Below are 20,849 nucleotides of genomic sequence, written 5' to 3'. Positions count from 1 at the left end.
TTTTGAACGATAGTTTTACCAGACCGAGCACTTCCGTCTCGTACGTCTTGATTCAAAGCATGCGTGGAATTTTGTGAGTCGGAATTGACCACACATGATCGGAAATTAACGAGAACGGATTTTGCTGTCGGAAAATTTGAGTACCAGCTCAAATTTTTGTTTTTGAAAATTCCAACAGAAATTGTTTGATGGAGCCTAAACACGAATTTCCAACAACAAGCTCCCATTGAACATTTGTTGTCCGAAATTCCGAACGTGTGTATGCAGCATTTTGTTAAAGCTAAAATAAGCTGACTTACCAAAATTTCCTAATAGCGCTGAAGGAAGCCGAGGGCCAAATCTATCTACAAACCATTTGTTTAAAGCCCTGAAGATGAGGAAAGACTTTACACCAAAAGTTGGTTCTATCTAAAGTTCTTAATCAATAAATATTTTAAAGGAATCACCAAATAAGATGGACATTTGTCCTACCGGCTCCTAGCTCCAAACCCAAGAATAGGTCATCCAATGAACGATTTGTCTACCATGATCAGATAGGCAGCAGCCTAGAACCATAACACGTGCCCCACACAACGTAATTCCACCAACACAGGTTAACCTCCTTAATTATCTCTTTATATATGTACTTTAATAGTAATTTTGATTCTCTTCAATCCAGCACTTTTACTGGAATGTGTTAATAGATTGAGTGTTCAATGAACTGTTCCTTGGGGTTCCCTGTATTGCCAAGCAGGTGCTATGACATATAACTCCATATTAAAACTGTAATTATGTTTTGTTGTACATTGGTGATGTAGTGGTGGATAGATTATTGGCTGAAGTTATTATCGGGAACAGTTTTTCTCTTTCTCAGTAGAAGACTTTTTCCAGATAAGCATTGAGGAACATCCCGGTCGGGTCAAGCTTCTCTCTTAAGTTTTTGAATTTGGCGAATGCAGGATACATCTTCTCGAAGTCTTTCCGGGTACAAGTATGAGCCTAAGACAAGAACACAGACACGGATTATTACACAGTTACACACTTTATATAGCCCCAAAAAATTAGTGGATATGCACTAATGTTTTCTGATGAGCACGCCTGAAAATGTATCTTATCCCCGTTCCCGCTGCCTCTCAATGGGCCAAGGTAAAGGGGTTGAAAAGGTATATGTATATATATATATGTATATATATATATTATATATATATATATAGTATATATATATATATATTTATATATATATATATATATTTTTTTTTTTTTAAATAACAAACATGTCATACTTACCTCCACTGTGTAGTTCGTTTTGCACAGAGTGCAAAAGACCGATCCTGGTCATCTGGGGTCCCTCGGCCATGTCATTGATTTGATTGAGACAGCAGCGGGAAGCCAATGGCTGCGCTGCTATCAATCTCCAATGATGAGCCACCTCAAGCTGGGGGAAACCATCGTGGGACCGAAGCCCATGGAGTTTGGTTGCCTCGGAAAGTAAAACGGGGGGCTGGGGGGGCCGGAGCTGCAGGTGTTTTTCACCTTAATGCATAGGATGTATTAAGGTGAAAAAACACAAAGCTTTATGTAACAGGAGTCACTTTTGGGCACAGATTGAGCCAGGAATAAAGGGACATATGTTGGATTGTTTTTAGCATGGACAGTAATCTACAATATATTCTTTAATGTCTGTGAAGAATATTCTGAACCTACGGTCAATAATGACTCATTTCAATGATTAGCCCCTGGCTAGTGAGTTGTTAAATGAGGTGGCTCTTGAAAGGCCTTTCATTGTGTGATAACACTGTTTAAAGGCCTATTGATGCTTAGGTGTGAATACCTTTCTGTCAGAGACAGACCGTCTGTCTACAGATGTGGTTTGAGGGGAAAACATTGTGTGATGGCTGTTTTGTTGAATTCTGTTATGAAGGAATGTGACTTCTCAGGTGCAGTGATTAGGTGATGTTAATTATAGACCGGCGCCGAAAAGTCTGGAATGTTTAGTAATTAGCCATCTGAAGGTGTATTGAAGCCCCCCAGGGGTGATGTGTGGGTGGAGAGTTTGATTGTTCCTTACATGCCTTGAAGCAGAGAATAGAGCGGTCAGTCTTCATTTTCTGGGGAATGGATATGGATCGTGCCTGCTGGTTTGTCTGTGTGTCGGATAAGCTGTCGTGGGTTGATGGAAGGTCGTAAACGGTGGTGACCGTTACACTTTACAATTCCTTTAAGTAGAAGTCCCATCCTTTCCTCTACAGCTAGTTCACATGTACTACATTACAGTGTGGAAAGTAAACTATATGGGCCCATTTACACCTATGTGTGTGCTTTACCAGAAGTGCCTGCAATAACTTTGGAACAGTGTGAAGCCCACCTATAAGTGTGTAAAGCTAAGCTTAGTTTAGGGGCTAGGTTCATGCTCAAGGGTTGGGTTAGGTCAGGGGTCTCCAAACTTTTCAACAAAGGGCCAGTTAATTGTCCTTCAGACTTTAGGAGGGCCGGAGAGTGTGGCCAGCAGGGGCAGAAAATGTCACGGGCCTGGCATCAGTGAGAATAAATATGGCCTCAGGGTTAGTGGTCAAAGAGGAGGAGTATTGCCCCTATTAGGAGGAGGAATAGTATCCCATCATTGGTATCAGTGGAAGAAATAGTGCCCCATTGTTGGCGTCAGTGGGAGGAATAGTGCCTCATATCAGAGGGAGAAATAGTGCCCCTAAGGCCGGATAAAGGCTAGCAAAGGGCCGCATCTGGCCCTTGGGCCGCAGTTTGGAGACCCCTGGGTTAGGTTAAATGTGGTGGTTAAGTTAAAAAAAAACTCCAGGTATGGATATTTTTACATTGTTATGCACACTGTAGACACGTGCAACAATTCTAAATGGGTACTGCAGTGCCTGTACATCACTCCACAAGCACAGCCCAACATGTCACCTCACTCCCAGTGACATTACGAGACTTCTTCCTAACACAAAGAGATCATCTCTTCTCATGTTCCTGAACTTTTTCCCTCCGAGGCCTCTCACTCCCTGTCTACTCCTCCTCAGGCTAAGTACCTACTGTAGGACACCCTGTGCCACAATATCTGTCCTGGTATATCGGGGAACCAGTCACTAGAGAGGGGGCCAAGCTCGCAACCCCCCGTCACTACCAGGGCCTTCTGTCACCTTTGCCGGGTCACCAATGACTCCCCATTGGCTGCCCCCACATTACTCTGGGTTGCCCCTAGCAATGGCAATATAGCCTTTTCTACTTCCACTGGAGGTTAGATCTTTTTAATGTACCTGCAGTAACTTCTATTCACCTTCATTCTAAGCCCTGTTCTTAGATACACCAGCCATGCACCCCTTTTGAAGTAAATCAGACTAGGAACCATTTTGTAACTTCAGAATGTTTACCAGAAATCTTTTTCAGTCACATGTCAGTAAAAAAACAGTCTTTTATTGCTCCAGTGATTCTAACTTAGGCTTCTTCAGATCATACCTTATGAATAGCGCAAAGTCCATTGAATAAAGTCTGTGAATCTGCCTTTGATACCTTGACTGGGTACCCAAAGGTGGAGCCCCAAAGGTGAGAACAGAGTTACATGTGGCAGCAGTTCTCCATGCAACTCCCCATCCAAGGACCCAGCCTTTGTATTTATAGCAGCATTAACCCTTTCCAGGCAGCCTGGTACCAAACTACATACTAAATAGGTTTAACCAGCACAATGTACAGTAAATTACAAAATGAGCTAGGACATAACCAGGTATTACCCAAAGTAAAATCAAAAGAAGAGGAATCTGCTTCTCCAGGTGTGTGCAATACCTTGATTGGTACCTAGTAGGAGTGCTAGCCCCGGCCCGCCTCCGTAAAAACTTGAGAAAAATAAGAAATGGCTGCACATCCAAAGTTTCCAAAAGTGCCTTTATTGCAGACAGTCAAAATACACAAGGACACCAGGAAGTGGCGGCTGGTGCTCAACATTTTTTGGGGGGGGGGGCGCAAACAAACGAAAAAACAAAAGAAAAAAACAATTGCAGCCTCACTGTGCCCATCAAATGCAGCCACTGTGCCCATCAAACGCAGCCACTGTGCCATCAATTGTCACCACTGTGCCATGCCATCAAACGCAGCCCACTGTGCCATCAATTGTCACCACTGTACCATGCCATCAAACACAGCCACTGTGCCATGCCATCAAACGCAGCCACTGTGCCATCAATTGTCACCACTGTGCCATGCCATCAAACACAGCACTGTGCCATGCCATCAAACACAGCCACTGTGCCATCAATTGTCACCCACTATGCCATGCCATCAAAGGCAGCACTGTGCCATCAATGTCACCACTGTGCCATGCCATCAAACGCAGCCACTGTGCCATGCCATAAAACGCAGCCACTGTGTCCATAAATTGTCGCCACTGTGCCATGCCATCAAATGCAGCCTCTGTGCCATCAATTGTCACCACTGTGCCATGCTATCAAACGCAGCCACTGTGCCATGCCATCAAACGCAGCCACTGTGCACATCAATTGTCACCACTGTGCCAATTGTCGCCACTGTGCCCTTTAATTGTCGCCACTGTGCCAATTGATGCCACCGTGCCCTTTAATTGTCGCCACTGTGCCAATTGTCGCCACTGTGCCAATTGATGCCACTGTGCCCTTTAATTGTCGCCACTGTGCCAATAGTCGCCACTGTGCCAATTGTCGCCACTGTGCCCTTTAATTGTCGCCGCCATGCCCTGTAAAATGCTGCCCCCCGCCCGGCACTTACCTTTCTGGGGTCGGCCATCCTCCTTCCAGGTTCCCTCGATGTCTTCTCCTGCCCTTGATGACGCTTCAGCCAATCAGGTTACCGGTAACCAGAACCAGTGAACCTGATTGGCTGAGACGCCTGCCAGTCTTATCCAAGGAACGCAACCCCCGTGCGTCCCTTGGATAAGTATTTGGAAGCCGATTACAGCCTGAGGGCTGTAATCAGAAAGCCTATCAGAGCCGCTGGCCCGTGAGTGCAGGAGGAGAGGATGGGTGGAGCGGGCGGAGACTGTGCCGTGAGTGTGGGAGTAGAGGATGGGCGGAGCAGGCGAGGACTGCTGTCACAGTGTATGATCAGTGTCTCTCTATCTCCCGGGCGGCTTGCCGGCCCCCTACAGTGGCGGAACTCAGGGGCCCAGTCGCAAGTGCGACTGGTGCAACCCTGGTAATTCCGCCACTGCAACCTTCCCTTCTCACAGACCACCATTCTGCCTGTGTCCCGAACGATCAGCGGGTCAACACATCAAGAGCAGGTCGCTGGTGGCACGTGGGAGTGCCCCCAGACCTGGAAGTTCAGGATCACGTATAGGTACATGATCCTGCCCAGGACTTTTCCGCCGTATATGTACAGTATACAGTCAGCTGACTTCTATTATCCAATCATGCGCAAGTAATGCTGTTTTATTTATTTTCTCGCATGCGATTGGGTATTCTTTGCAAAGGGACGTTTACCCTCACTTACTAAGCTCTGGAGAAAATGCCCTTTCAGAGTACAAATATCCCTGCAAAGTGCAAAGTCTATTTGCCTTTTGTAAATGCACCGCTAAGTGTCAAGGTGTGGAAGATATGATAGGACAAATCCACAGCTCACATGGAAATCCCCCTCAAAGCTTGTATTACCTTAGCCCAGTGAGGTCGTCCTCCGACGCGTTTCATAATCCTCTCATATTCCAGCCAGTATTCTCCATGTGGGACATCTTTTCCATATGGTCTAAGAAAAAAAAAGCTTTCAAATTTAAAGAGGTCTATAGTCTTTTTAGAGTTTTTCTTTTATAGATATATAGTATAGGCTTATGTCGGCTAAATCTCTAGTACATTTTAGTTGACTAAAACCTAATGGGTTTAGTTAAATTGTAATTCATTATTTGTGTGTCCACAGACAGCAGAGAGCCCACAGTCCTGTAGGATCAGTGTGATCAGAGCACTCCATCTTCCGGAACACACAGCCCTTACCTCACTGGACTAGTAGAGATCCAATCAGCTCTGCAGGCACGTATCTACAGAGACTATGGGCCAGTTTTTTAGAGGAGATACGACGGCGTATCTCCAGATACGCCGTCGTATCTCTGAGTCTGGCCGGTCGTATTTATGCACCTTGGGCCATATTCTCATAGAAGTTACGATGGAGTAACTCAGGATACTCCATCGTAACTCCCTTTTTTGGCCAGTGTATCTATGCTCCTGATTCTTAGAATCATTTTCGCATAGATACACTTAAGATCCGCCATCTGTAAGTCACTTACACTGGCGGATCTTAAATGCAATGACGCCGGCCGCCGCTAGATGGCATTTACGTGAAGGAGTCATTTGCGTATGCAAATGATCCTTCTACGCCGATTCCCGAACGAGTTCGCGTCGCGTAACTGTCGCTAACGTCGTTTGCGTAAGCGGAAACTTACTCCTGCTATATGAGGGGTAAGTTTCCGCAAGTCTCGCGTAGGCCATGTTACGGATGGCGTCGGGTCCCCGTCGTGTTTTTTCGTCGGGTACGTCGTTTACGTAAGTCGTTCTTGAATACGACTTTACGTCAATGACACACACGTCGGCGTCATTGACGTTTTCCGCCGAGAACTGGAGCATGCGCACTAGGCTTTTTGCAGCCCGGCGCATGCCCAGTTCTTTCGCATCGGGGGCGCGCTTCATTTGAATAGAAGCCGCCCCCTTGGAGATCCGCCAGGCTACGCCGGGACACTTACACTCCGCTGTCCCAACTTATGGAACAAGTGTTTGGGGAATACAACACCTGCTCCAGTAAGTTGGGACAGCGGAGTGTAAGTGCCTTAAGCGCAGCAGGCGGATATTTAGAGAGAATATGGCCCCTGATTCTTAGAATCAGTTACGCATAGATATCTATTAGATCCGACAGGCGTAAGTCTCTTACGCCATCGGATCGTAACTGCATATTTACGCTGGCCGCTAGGGGCGTGTACGCTGATTTACGCGTCAAAATATGTAAATCAGCTAGATACGCAAATTCACGAACGTACGCCCGGCCGACGCAGTACAGTTACGCTGTTTACGTTAGGCTTTTCCCGGCATATAGTTATCCCTGCTATATGGTGGCGTAAGTGCGGCGTACCAATGTTAAGTATGGCCGTCGTTCCCGCGTCAAAATTTGAAAAAGTTACGTCGTTTGCGTAAGGCGTCCGTATATGGGGCTGGACGTCATTTACGTTCACGTTGAAACCAATGACGTCCTTGCGGCGTACTTTGGAGCAATGCACACTGGGAAATTCCACGGACGGCGCATGCTCCGTTTGGGAAAAACGTCAATCACGTCGGGTCAAGCCTGATTTACATAACACACGCCCACCTCTTCACAATTTGAATTAGGCGGGTTTACTCCGGCCTATTTACGCTACGCCGCCGCAACTTTTTTTTGAGAATACGGCACTTGACTGTAAAAATTGCGGAGACGTAACGTAAATAGGATACGTTACGCCCGCACAAAGTTACGCCAATCTACGTGAATCTACCCCAGTGTGTGAGAGGGTTAACTACACAGCCAAGCCCTCACCATCCAAATAGAACATCCCCCTTCAGGCTGCAGATAACAGCCATTGATGGTATAGCCATCTCCTTGGACAGCCTCCTATCTACAAATGCCGGGCTCCATCCAGAGAAAGCAGTCCGAGCTCCGTAGAAACCGGAGGTCCCAAGGGTAAACGTCCCTGCCTCAAATTTTCATTTCGTTTTTGGTTTGTTAAGGAAAACAGAATTGATTTTTCGGCATCGTTTTCGTCAGTGGACGAAAATGTTCTGTAATTTTCATTTAGGTTTCATCAATGCAAAAATGCCGCTGATGAAAATGTTTTTGTTGATGGAATTAACACTGGTATGCATGCAGAATTTTAACTTGGAATTTCACGTTTCTCATTTTAAAAGTTTACTTTAGTTCGGCTTTTAAACAACTTTGAACCCAGGTTACTATATACACATTTTTTTTTTATTTATTTACCGTATTTATCGCGGTATAACGCGCTCCCGCGTATGCCGCGCACCCCCAAAGTGACCCCCAAACCTGTGGAAAAAAAGTTATTTTTGTACTTACAGTTTTGGTGTCTTGCGCGGCGTCCATCGGCGGCCTCGTCGGGTCCGGCGTCCTTCTGCGGCTTCGGGTGTCCTCTTCGGCGGGTCCGGCGTCCTTCTGCGTCGTCGGGTGTCCTTCTGCGGCGTCGGGTGTTCTTCTGCGGCGGGTCCGGTGTCCTCTTCGGCGGGTCCGGTGTCCTCTTCGGCGGGTCCGGCGTCCTCGCGGCGTCCTCCCCGCTCGTTTCCCGCGCCGAGTTTTGAATACTGCGCCAGCATATGCCGAGCGCAGTACACTCGGGCAGGCTCGGCAACTGTCGCGTTCACGTCCTGTACGTCCAGGACGTGACCGCGGAAGAAGCCGAGACTGCCCGAGCCTGCCCGAGTGTACTGCGCTCGGTATATGCCGGCGCAGTATTCAAAACTCGGTGCGGGTATCGGCGTATATCGCGCACCCACGATTTTGCCCTGATTTTCACGGCAAAAAAGTGCGCGATATACGCCGATAAATACGGTAATACAAAACCACTTCCAGTCTTAACTGAAGATCAGTTAGTGAGAGAGCTCCCACTCTGTTCCCTTAAAGTAGATGTCACAATGACACGACGTCCATACTTAACATTGGCTACGCCTCATATAGCAGGGGTAACGTTACGCCGAAAAAAGCCTTACGAAAAAAACGTAAAAATATGCGCCGGCCGGACGTACGTTTGTGGATTGGCGTATCTAGCTAATTTATGTGTATTATTTGCTCAGAGGGAAATGGCGCTGCTATCTTGGTACTGGGCTGATACGCACTAGATTATGGCAAGTGATTATTCAAATTAGATATATGGTGTTGGGTTCCTCCCTGTGGTTAAGCTCATGTATATAGCCACCAATAGGATAAAAGGCCCCCCTTTTTATTGATGTGCGGTATGGGTCCGCCAAAATGTCCTATTTTATGTGATAGTCCTATATTGCCTTCAGAGATCAGTAATTACTATTTGGTAAGGGGAACCGAGAAGGGAAAAAATAAAATAAAATAAAATAAAAATAAAAAATGACAGATAAAAATCCAATATATGTGAGGAACAGGTTAATGCTTCTGCGTCCTTTTGACAGTTAAAATTGAGGAGTATCACCTGGGTAAGGATCTATACCCCGTGTTCACAATTCCCCAGTGATGTGAGCTGTAAAAGTATAACCACTCATTTGGTAGGAGAGAGTGTGATTTGTACACATAAAGTGTTAAATCTAGTAGAATATGTATCGATGGCTCAAAGATAGGTGTGGTGTGTTTTTAGCTATACTGCTTTAAGCTTAAATAAGATTAGTATTGCTCACCAGCCGTGGTAAAGAATGTACCTTCAAACAATGTGACAAAAATAAATATGTAAAAATTCATCAACCAGTTAGTTAAAGTGCTATGTGCTAATGCCTCCTATTTGTGAAGTATGTGCCTGCTGAGTACCCTCAGGTAGCAAAATAAAAAATAAGATTGAAAATGAAAATCCAAAAAAGTAAAAATATTTGAACAGTCCCGTGACTTGTGAGTTCCTCAATTGGTGAGTATATTCAAATGTTTCAAAAACCAGTTCAAACAAAAATATTTTGAGAATTAACTCTGGCCATCTCTTGTAGAAATTCAAAGCAAAACAAGAAACAATAAACAATGTCTATAGAAGCCGTGCAGACCTCTCTTCAGGTGGATTGATTGCTACAATTCCCAGCTGATGTACCAAAAAACAGTTCAAACAAAAAATATAAATTATTATAATAAAGGTTATCTCTGGCCGTATCTTGTAGGGATTCAGAATAAACACAAGACACTGTCTCCAGAAGCCGTGCAGTTCTCAATTCAGATTAGTTTTAACATACATTCCCCAGCTGGTGCATACGGTAAAATCATTCAGAACTGTTGCGAATCATTTTCCCGTGTTATCTCTCTGGTATAGCTGACGATTTTCCCCCCAATGTGTCCCCACTCACCGGACAGACGTCCCTCGAGGGGGTGTAGAGCTTGTCTGAATTAGCTTCAGTTGGCTATCAGATGGTTACCTCTCTTGTCGGTCTGATCCGGGGCGGCGTTTTATTCATATGTAATATGTTGTTCCTCTTGGGGTAGTGATTGTATAGAAAAACAAAAAAATATATATCCACATGGGAAAGTACGTTTGTAATTGCTGATCGTTTATATTTCAAAAAGAAGTCAGCTCAAATGTACTATTAAGTAAAAAACCTTAAAAAATGCATTAGAAAAAATAAAAAAATATATATGAAATGCCGTTTAAGGTGGTGGTGGTTATAAACCAAATTCCAGTGGTCCTCCTTGTTGCACAATACACGGGACTCAAGGGACAGTTCGGTGCGGTAGCCTAAGCACGTGTGGCTGTTTGCGCTCCACAGCCCCGCTGTCCGTACCCGGATGTGTCTAATGGCGTTCCGTACTTGCGTGTGACGTGGTAGAAGCTAAGTCACCTGACTAGTTTCGTCAATGGACTTTTTCAAAGGCGATAGCTAACTCTCACTTCACACTGAATTTTATACACTCCTCGGCAGCACATTCCCTCCCATTGTGGGAGTGGCAGCATTTCCCCAGTCCAATTAGAGAACTAAGTTGCATTGCGGAGTGTGTGCTTGCTGCTTCCGTAAAGAAGGAATTTGATTGATTTATTCACCAATAGTTTAACCCGTGGTTGGGTATTGGTTTATTTTCTAATTTTAGTTTAGTTTACTTTCTAAATTTATTCCAAGCACACACTCCTAGGAACTTATAATGTAGTTGTGCAGGTTGAGGAACATGTAATGGGATGCCGTTTAGTGTACCAAAAAATTTTTTTTGAGCATTTGTACTTTAACTTATGCTTACATATATGTAACATTGTATTGCTGCTCCAATCACACTTGTTATTCACATTTCGCTAGTGTATCATTAAATGGAGTGTATAATATATACACACTTATGAAGATCATTTCAAGTGTATATGTCTACCGATATGGGACTCATTGAGTAAATAATTATTCTCTATGATGGAGATGGAGGAAACACAATAAAAAACAGGACTATATATATAATGGATCAATTGGTTAATTATTCTATATGTATATGTGTGCCTGAAGGTTCTGCTATTGAGTCATTTGTTCAAACTGGTTAAACACAGTCCCAAAATAATTAAAACTTATAGGGAGTGAGCTAGATGTGGAACCCTATTATGGGATATGTTGATAGAGTCTACACCACTCCTATAGTGTATAGACCTGATAGTAGTGGTTATACATCAGCTCTGAGTTTTATATTTTTATATTAATATTTAATAATTTCTTATGCACCATATTTTACGTTATATTGTATATATTTGTGTGTACTACAACCCAAATTCAGAAATTGGGGCCGGAAGGATTGGGGTAAATAATTGTAATAAAAAATGATAGGGAATAGGATTAAGGGAATGTTAATCAGATGGGTGGTGTCCTAAGATTTTCAGAAGATTTTTTTGAAAAAAAGAAGAATTTTTTAATTGTGTCATAAAATCTGGTGGGGTTGTTTTATGTTTTTTTCTTTTTCATCTCAGGATTAGTTTTTAATATTAAGGTGTTCCATAAGGAATGATTTATTCCCTGTTTTGAGATGGATCAGAGAAAACTGTCACTATTTCCTGTCATTACTGTTCCAGTTTAGTGAAGGCTAATAATTGGAAATATAACAGTTCAGATCGATATCTATGTTCATTCCTTTAGGTGCTAGTGATCCCATCCTATAAATCCATTCGGTTTCATTCTGTGATATTTGCAGTTTTCTATTACCCCCCTCTCCAGTGGTTTGGTATTGTGTCTATCCCGTAGAATATCATTTGAGACGGATCACAGTTATGTACTTCACTAAAATGTTTGGACAAACTGTGATATGGGAATGCTTTGCGGATGTTTTTTACATGTTCCCTTATCCGGACTTTTAGAGGTCTTGTGGTCCTTCCCACGTATTGCAATTTGCATGGGCATTCAATAACGTATGTCACGTGCGAGGTGTTGCAGGTTATGAGTTTTCTAATCCGATATTCTTTGTGGTAAGTATTTGATGTAAAAGTGAGGCGTCTGCGGATTTGTTTTCGGGTTTTTTTACAAGGGAGGCATCTTTGACACCTATAAAATCCTTTTAATTCCGGGCATAGTTCCACTTGTTGTGGTGGATTTACCACATTATGTACTAATTGGTTCCTCAAGGTCGGTGCCTTCCTGTAAATGAAGTGAGGTTTACTAGGTAGAATCTTTGCTAGTGTAGTATCTTCTTTGAGTATAGGCCAGTATTTTTTCATAACTTTTTCTAATTGTCGGTGTTGATTACTAAATCCTGTTATGAAAGCTATATCATATGAGTTTCTCTTTGGTTTAGGGCTTGGGTTAAGTAGAGTGGCTCTCTCTATATTTCGTATGTTTTCTTTGAGTTTCTGTAATGTTGAATATTGATAGCCTTTCTCTTCAAACCTTTTAAGTAGCACTTCTGCTTGTGTATCAAAGTCCTCAATTCTGTGACAGTTCCTTTTTATTCTAAGGAGTTGGCCTTTAGGAATATTTGATTTCCATTTACTGTGATGGCAGCTCGATATTGGTATATATCCATTTCTGTCTGTTTGTTTGAAGAATGTCTTAGTACATAATGTTCCTTCATGTTTGAAAATCTCCAAATCTAGATATTCGATGGTCTCCCTGTGCCATTTGCCCGTAAATTTTATGTTAAAACGGTTCTGGTTCAGTTGTTGCATAAAGTGTTCAAGTGTGTCTGATGTCCCTTCCCATAAGATGATAATATCATCTATATATCGCCTATATAGTTTCATTTGTGGGATATGTTGATTATAGATGTATTGTTGTTCCCACATATCCATGAATAAATTTGCGACGCTTGGGGCATAACGAGCCCCCATCGCCACTCCCCGTGTTTGCACGTAGTATTCTTTATTGTACCAAAAATGGTTATTTTGCATTGCTAATTGAAGTCCCTCTAAGATGTAGTGAATTTGTTCCTGTCTCATGTCCGATTTTCCATGTAACGCTTCTTCCACACCTTTAAGTCCGTCGTGTTGGTTTATGCTGGTGTACAATGATTCTACATCTATAGTGGCGAGTAAAAGGTTTTCTGTATTGGTGATGTTTTGGAGTTCTTTAATCAATTGGGTACCATCTTTCAGATGAGATCTCCCCTGGGATACTATTGGTTTCAAGTACTGATCTAAGTATTCACCTAGTCTAGAAAAGACCGAATTTATCCCGCTGATAATGGGTCTACCAGGCGGATTGACTTGCCGTTTGTGAATTTTCGGTACTTGATATATTACAGGGGTTTTTGTGGCCTCAGTCACCAAATAGTCAGATTCCCTTTTTGTTAGGATATTCATATCTCGGCCCTTTTTTACAAACAACCTGAGTAGGTTCTCATACTGCAATTTTGGGTTTTTTGTTAGTTTCTTATATGTTCCTTCCACCTTCAATAAGTTCTCCATTTCTTGTTCATAGTCTTTAATATTTAAAATCACAAGCCCCCCCCCTTTGTCTGCTGGTCTGAAAACCACTCCCTTCTTCTTGGATATTTCTTTGATAGTTTTCCAATTATTACGTGTGTGTTTTTTACCTTTCCTATCAATCTTCCTTATTTCTTGTTCCACCATTTTTTTAAAAGCCGATATGCATTGATTGCCTTTTGTTTGTGGATTATACACTGAATGGTTCTTGAGTTTAGTTTGTTTATAGATGGATTGTTGGTGTATTGTTTCTGTGGGGTTGAGGAAAAAGTGTTTCTTCAAGTTGAGTTTCCTTAGGAATTTTTGGAGATCTATATAAGTATCAAAATGATCCAGATTTTTTTCTGGTGCATATTTTAGACCCAGGTCAAGTACTTTTAGTTCTTCTTCAGAAAAAGTGGCATCACTTAAATTATAGATTCCTTGTCCTAATATTCTCGCTGTCTTTTTCTTCTTGCCCCCTCTCTTACCTCTTGGTCTTCGGTTCTTTCTGTGGTCCAATCTTCCGTTATAATATTCCTGTCCCATTGTTGTGATCTGCCTTGTCACTTTTTCTGAAGAAGAACTAAAAGTACTTGACCTGGGTCTAAAATATGCACCAGAAAAAAATCTGGATCATTTTGATACTTATATAGATCTCCAAAAATTCCTAAGGAAACTCAACTTGAAGAAACACTTTTTCCTCAACCCCACAGAAACAATACACCAACAATCCATCTATAAACAAACTAAACTCAAGAACCATTCAGTGTATAATCCACAAACAAAAGGCAATCAATGCATATCGGCTTTTAAAAAAATGGTGGAACAAGAAATAAGGAAGATTGATAGGAAAGGTAAAAAACACACACGTAATAATTGGAAAACTATCAAAGAAATATCCAAGAAGAAGGGAGTGGTTTTCAGACCAGCAGACAAAGGGGGGGGGGGCTTGTGATTTTAAATATTAAAGACTATGAACAAGAAATGGAGAACTTATTGAAGGTGGAAGGAACATATAAGAAACTAACAAAAAACCCAAAATTGCAGTATGAGAACCTACTCAGGTTGTTTGTAAAAAAGGGCCGAGATATGAATATCCTAACAAAAAGGGAATCTGACTATTTGGTGACTGAGGCCACAAAAACCCCTGTAATATATCAAGTACCGAAAATTCACAAACGGCAAGTCAATCCGCCTGGTAGACCCATTATCAGCGGGATAAATTCGGTCTTTTCTAGACTAGGTGAATACTTAGATCAGTACTTGAAACCAATAGTATCCCAGGGGAGATCTCATCTGAAAGATGGTACCCAATTGATTAAAGAACTCCAAAACATCACCAATACAGAAAACCTTTTACTCGCCACTATAGATGTAGAATCATTGTACACCAGCATAAACCAACACGACGGACTTAAAGGTGTGGAAGAAGCGTTACATGGAAAATCGGACATGAGACAGGAACAAATTCACTACATCTTAGAGGGACTTCAATTAGCAATGCAAAATAACCATTTTTGGTACAATAAAGAATACTACGTGCAAACACGGGGAGTGGCGATGGGGGCTCGTTATGCCCCAAGCGTCGCAAATTTATTCATGGATATGTGGGAACAACAATACATCTATAATCAACATATCCCACAAATGAAACTATATAGGCGATATATAGATGATATTATCATCTTATGGGAAGGGACATCAGACACACTTGAACACTTTATGCAACAACTGAACCAGAACCGTTTTAACATAAAATTTACGGGCAAATGGCACAGGGAGACCATCGAATATCTAGATTTGGAGATTTTCAAACATGAAGGAACATTATGTACTAAGACATTCTTCAAACAAACAGACAGAAATGGATATATACCAATATCGAGCTGCCATCACAGTAAATGGAAATCAAATATTCCTAAAGGCCAACTCCTTAGAATAAGAAGGAACTGTCACAGAATTGAGGACTTTGATACACAAGCAGAAGTGCTACTTAAAAGGTTTGAAGAGAAAGGCTATCAATATTCAACATTACAGAAACTCAAAGAAAACATACGAAATATAGAGAGAGCCACTCTACTTAACCCAAGCCCTAAACCAAAGAGAAACTCATATGATATAGCTTTCATAACAGGATTTAGTAATCAACACCGACAATTAGAAAAAGTTATGAAAAAATACTGGCCTATACTCAAAGAAGATACTACACTAGCAAAGATTCTACCTAGTAAACCTCACTTCATTTACAGGAAGGCACCGACCTTGAGGAACCAATTAGTACATAATGTGGTAAATCCACCACAACAAGTGGAACTATGCCCGGAATTAAAAGGATTTTATAGGTGTCAAAGATGCCTCCCTTGTAAAAAAACCCGAAAACAAATCCGCAGACGCCTCACTTTTACATCAAATACTTACCACAAAGAATATCGGATTAGAAAACTCATAACCTGCAACACCTCGCACGTGACATACGTTATTGAATGCCCATGCAAATTGCAATACGTGGGAAGGACCACAAGACCTCTAAAAGTCCGGATAAGGGAACATGTAAAAAACATCCGCAAAGCATTCCCATATCACAGTTTGTCCAAACATTTTAGTGAAGTACATAACTGTGATCCGTCTCAAATGATATTCTACGGGATAGACACAATACCAAACCACTGGAGAGGGGGTAATAGAAAACTGCAAATATCACAGAATGAAACCGAATGGATTTATAGGATGGGATCACTAGCACCTAAAGGAATGAACATAGATATCGATCTGAACTGTTATATTTCCAATTATTAGCCTTCACTAAACTGGAACAGTAATGACAGGAAATAGTGACAGTTTTCTCTGATCCATCTCAAAACAGGGAATAAATCATTCCTTATGGAACACCTTAATATTAAAAACTAATCCTGAGATGAAAAAGAAAAAAACATAAAACAACCCCACCAGATTTTATGACACAATTAAAAAATTCTTCTTTTTTTCAAAAAAATCTTCTGAAAATCTTAGGACACCACCCATCTGATTAACATTCCCTTAATCCTATTCCCTATCATTTTTTATTACAATTATTTACCCCAATCCTTCCGGCCCCAATTTCTGAATTTGGGTTGTAGTACACACAAATATATACAATATAACGTAAAATATGGTGCATAAGAAATTATTAAATATTAATATAAAAATATAAAACTCAGAGCTGATGTATAACCACTACTATCAGGTCTATACACTATAGGAGTGGTGTAGACTCTATCAACATATCCCATAATAGGGTTCCACATCTAGCTCACTCCCTATAAGTTTTAATTATTTTGGGACTGTGTTTAACCAGTTTGAACAAATGACTCAATAGCAGAACCTTCAGGCACACATATACATATAGAATAATTAACCAATTGATCCATTATATATATAGTCCTGTTTTTTATTGTGTTTCCTCCATCTCCATCATAGAGAATAATTATTTACTCAATGAGTCCCATATCGGTAGACATATACACTTGAAATGATCTTCATAAGTGTGTATATATTATACACTCCATTTAATGATACACTAGCGAAATGTGAATAACAAGTGTGATTGGAGCAGCAATACAATGTTACATATATGTAAGCATAAGTTAAAGTACAAATGCTCAAAAAAAATTTTTTTGGTACACTAAACGGCATCCCATTACATGTTCCTCAACCTGCACAACTACATTATAAGTTCCTAGGAGTGTGTGCTTGGAATAAATTTAGAAAGTAAACTAAACTAAAATTAGAAAATAAACCAATACCCAACCACGGGTTAAACTATTGGTGAATAAATCAATCAAATTCCTTCTTTACGGAAGCAGCAAGCACACACTCCGCAATGCAACTTAGTTCTCTAATTGGACTGGGGAAATGCTGCCACTCCCACAATGGGAGGGAATGTGCTGCCGAGGAGTGTATAAAATTCAGTGTGAAGTGAGAGTTAGCTATCGCCTTTGAAAAAGTCCATTGACGAAACTAGTCAGGTGACTTAGCTTCTACCACGTCACACGCAAGTACGGAACGCCATTAGACACATCCGGGTACGGACAGCGGGGCTGTGGAGCGCAAACAGCCACACGTGCTTAGGCTACCGCACCGAACTGTCCCTTGAGTCCCGTGTATTGTGCAACAAGGAGGACCACTGGAATTTGGTTTATAACCACCACCACCTTAAACGGCATTTCATATATATTTTTTTATTTTTTCTAATGCATTTTTTAAGGTTTTTTACTTAATAGTACATTTGAGCTGACTTCTTTTTGAAATATAAACGATCAGCAATTACAAACGTACTTTCCCATGTGGATATATATTTTTTTTGTTTTTCTATACAATCACTACCCCAAGAGGAACAACATATTACATATGAATAAAACGCCGCCCCGGATCAGACCGACAAGAGAGGTAACCATCTGATAGCCAACTGAAGCTAATTCAGACAAGCTCTACACCCCCTCGAGGGGACGTCTGTCCGGTGAGTGGGGACACATTGGGGGGAAAATCGTCAGCTATACCAGAGAGATAACACGGGAAAATGATTCGCAACAGTTCTGAATGATTTTACCGTATGCACCAGCTGGGGAATGTATGTTAAAACTAATCTGAATTGAGAACTGCACGGCTTCTGGAGACAGTGTCTTGTGTTTATTCTGAATCCCTACAAGATACGGCCAGAGATAACCTTTATTATAATAATTTATATTTTTTGTTTGAACTGTTTTTTGGTACATCAGCTGGGAATTGTAGCAATCAATCCACCTGAAGAGAGGTCTGCACGGCTTCTATAGACATTGTTTATTGTTTCTTGTTTTGCTTTGAATTTCTACAAGAGATGGCCAGAGTTAATTCTCAAAATATTTTTGTTTGAACTGGTTTTTGAAACATTTGAATATACTCACCAATTGAGGAACTCACAAGTCACGGGACTGTTCAAATATTTTTACTTTTTTGGATTTTCATTTTCAATCTTATTTTTTATTTTGCTACCTGAGGGTACTCAGCAGGCACATACTTCACAAATAGGAGGCATTAGCACATAGCACTTTAACTAACTGGTTGATGAATTTTTACATATTTATTTTTGTCACATTGTTTGAAGGTACATTCTTTACCACGGCTGGTGAGCAATACTAATCTTATTTAAGCTTAAAGCAGTATAGCTAAAAACACACCACACCTATCTTTGAGCCATCGATACATATTCTACTAGATTTAACACTTTATGTGTACAAATCACACTCTCTCCTACCAAATGAGTGGTTATACTTTTACAGCTCACATCACTGGGGAATTGTGAACACGGGGTATAGATCCTTACCCAGGTGATACTCCTCAATTTTAACTGTCAAAAGGACGCAGAAGCATTAACCTGTTCCTCACATATATTGGATTTTTATCTGTCATTTTTTATTTTTATTTTATTTTATTTTATTTTTTCCCTTCTCGGTTCCCCTTACCAAATAGTAATTACTGATCTCTGAAGGCAATATAGGACTATCACATAAAATAGGACATTTTGGCGGACCCATACCGCACATCAATAAAAAGGGGGGCCTTTTATCCTATTGGTGGCTATATACATGAGCTTAACCACAGGGAGGAACCCAACACCATATATCTAATTTGAATAATCACTTGCCATAATCTAGTGCGTATCAGCCCAGTACCAAGATAGCAGCGCCATTTCCCTCTGAGCAAACAATACACATATTCTAGCACCCACAATAGAGGGTATTTACAGGGAGGCTGCAGCTTTTATCTATTTAGTCCTAGCGCGGAAATATTCAATCAATCTATCTAGCTAATTTGCATACTCGACGCGGAAATCAACGGAAGCGCCACCTAGCGGCCAGTGTAAATATGCACCTTAGATCCGACGGCGTACTAAGAAGTACGTCAGTCGGATCAAGCCCACATTCAGTCGTATCTTGTTTTGTGGATACAAATCAAAGATACGCCGGAGCATCCTAGAAGTTACGCGGTGTATTCAATAGATACGCCAACGTAACTTCTTTGTGGATCTGGCCCAAAGTCCTTTCCTCTCTCCTTGCTTTGAGTGAAAGGTTATTTACATATCTAGCTTGGACATGTTTATCATATGTTACGTTATGTTTATCATAATATGAGGTGATCCACAGTATAACAAGTGAGAAATCCACCCCTCCCCCACATAACACATCCTGGTAATATACAATGACCTGTGGATCACCTCATATTATGATAAACATAACATAACATATGATAAACATGTCCAAGCTAGATATGTAAATAACCTGTCACTCAAAGCAAGGAGAGAGGAAAGGACTTTTTATTTAGACAGGGTTTTATCTGGAAGTCTGTTCATTTTCACTGAACAATAAAAAAGGATTGCTCAGAGCTGGATTAACTCTGTGTGGCAAGACTGGGCACAGATCATAGGAAATCTTATACTCTACATTGTGACATAAAAAAAAAACTCTTTAAGGCTCGGTAAGGCTGCCATAGTGGCAGATGGTATCTCTCACTTCAAGCCAAAATCTATTTATGCCAACAACACACCAATCCATTTATTACACCTTAAAGGGGTTTTCCACCCATTTTTTACGTTTATTAAAAGTCAGCAGCTACAAAAAGTGTAGCTGCTGGCTTTTAATAAACTGACACTTACCTGCTCCTGCGTTCCAGCGACGCGCCGGCCGGGGGTCCGCTCCTCTCCCCCCCTCCCTGGCCGGCGTCTTCATTGTCACTGTGGGCACCCGGCCGTGACAGCTTTCGGCTTCACGGCCGGGCACCCACTGCGCATGCGCGAGCGGTACTGCGCATGCGCGCGCGGCCCGGCGCTGCTTGATTGGACAGGCGATCGCCTGGGACCTGTCACGTGTCCCAGGCGATCGCCTACAGGGAGGGGCTGCCAAAAGGCGATATGACGTATCGCCTTTGCAGCCCCTCGGCGGAAGGAGGAAGTGGGACAGGAAGTCCCCTTCTCCTGAAGCCCCCACTCCCCCCCCCCCAAAAAAAAAATTACATGCCAAATGTGGCATGTAAGGGGGAGAGGAGTGGGTTAAGAGGAAGTTTAATTTTTGGGTGGAACTCCTCTTTAATTAAACACATCCTCTTAATCTCCAGATATGCAGATGGAGTTTTAGATGTCAAACGTGTTTTTATAAAATTGTAATTAACAAATTGGTGTGTTGCTGGTGTAACCTCGGACTGAATAAGATAATGCAGTTTTCAAGCCGGTAAAGTGAAAAACCAAGGGTTGGATCTGCATCTCTAGAGCCTATAGGCCCCTGGTGACCACCTGTGGCTCAAGGACATCTGCTGGCTTTGGCCCTTTTTGTGTGGCCCCTGGATCTCA

The 20,849-nt window shown here is 41.7% G+C and overlaps 1 protein-coding gene across 1 annotated transcript in view; it reads right to left on the bottom strand.

Annotated features, from left to right (window-relative positions):
• Nucleotides 1–593: 593 nt before the first annotated feature.
• Nucleotides 594–20,849, bottom strand: part of LOC120936049 (L-gulonolactone oxidase-like) — a 176,829-nt gene continuing 156,573 nt past the window's right edge. Inside the window, exons 11-12 of the mRNA XM_040348147.1 lie at nucleotides 5,607–5,697; nucleotides 594–978 (exon numbers count right to left, since the gene is read on the bottom strand). Coding sequence (XP_040204081.1) covers nucleotides 850–978; nucleotides 5,607–5,697 — 220 coding nt within the window. The 3' untranslated portion in view covers nucleotides 594–849. The remainder of the gene's footprint in view (nucleotides 979–5,606; nucleotides 5,698–20,849) is intronic.

The sequence above is a fragment of the Rana temporaria genome, chromosome 4 (genome assembly GCF_905171775.1).
Source record: "Rana temporaria chromosome 4, aRanTem1.1, whole genome shotgun sequence".
NCBI classification, from domain to species: Eukaryota; Metazoa; Chordata; class Amphibia; order Anura; family Ranidae; genus Rana; species Rana temporaria.
Note: the sequence above shows the minus strand (reverse complement) of the source record. Positions and strands in the feature narration are given on the sequence as shown.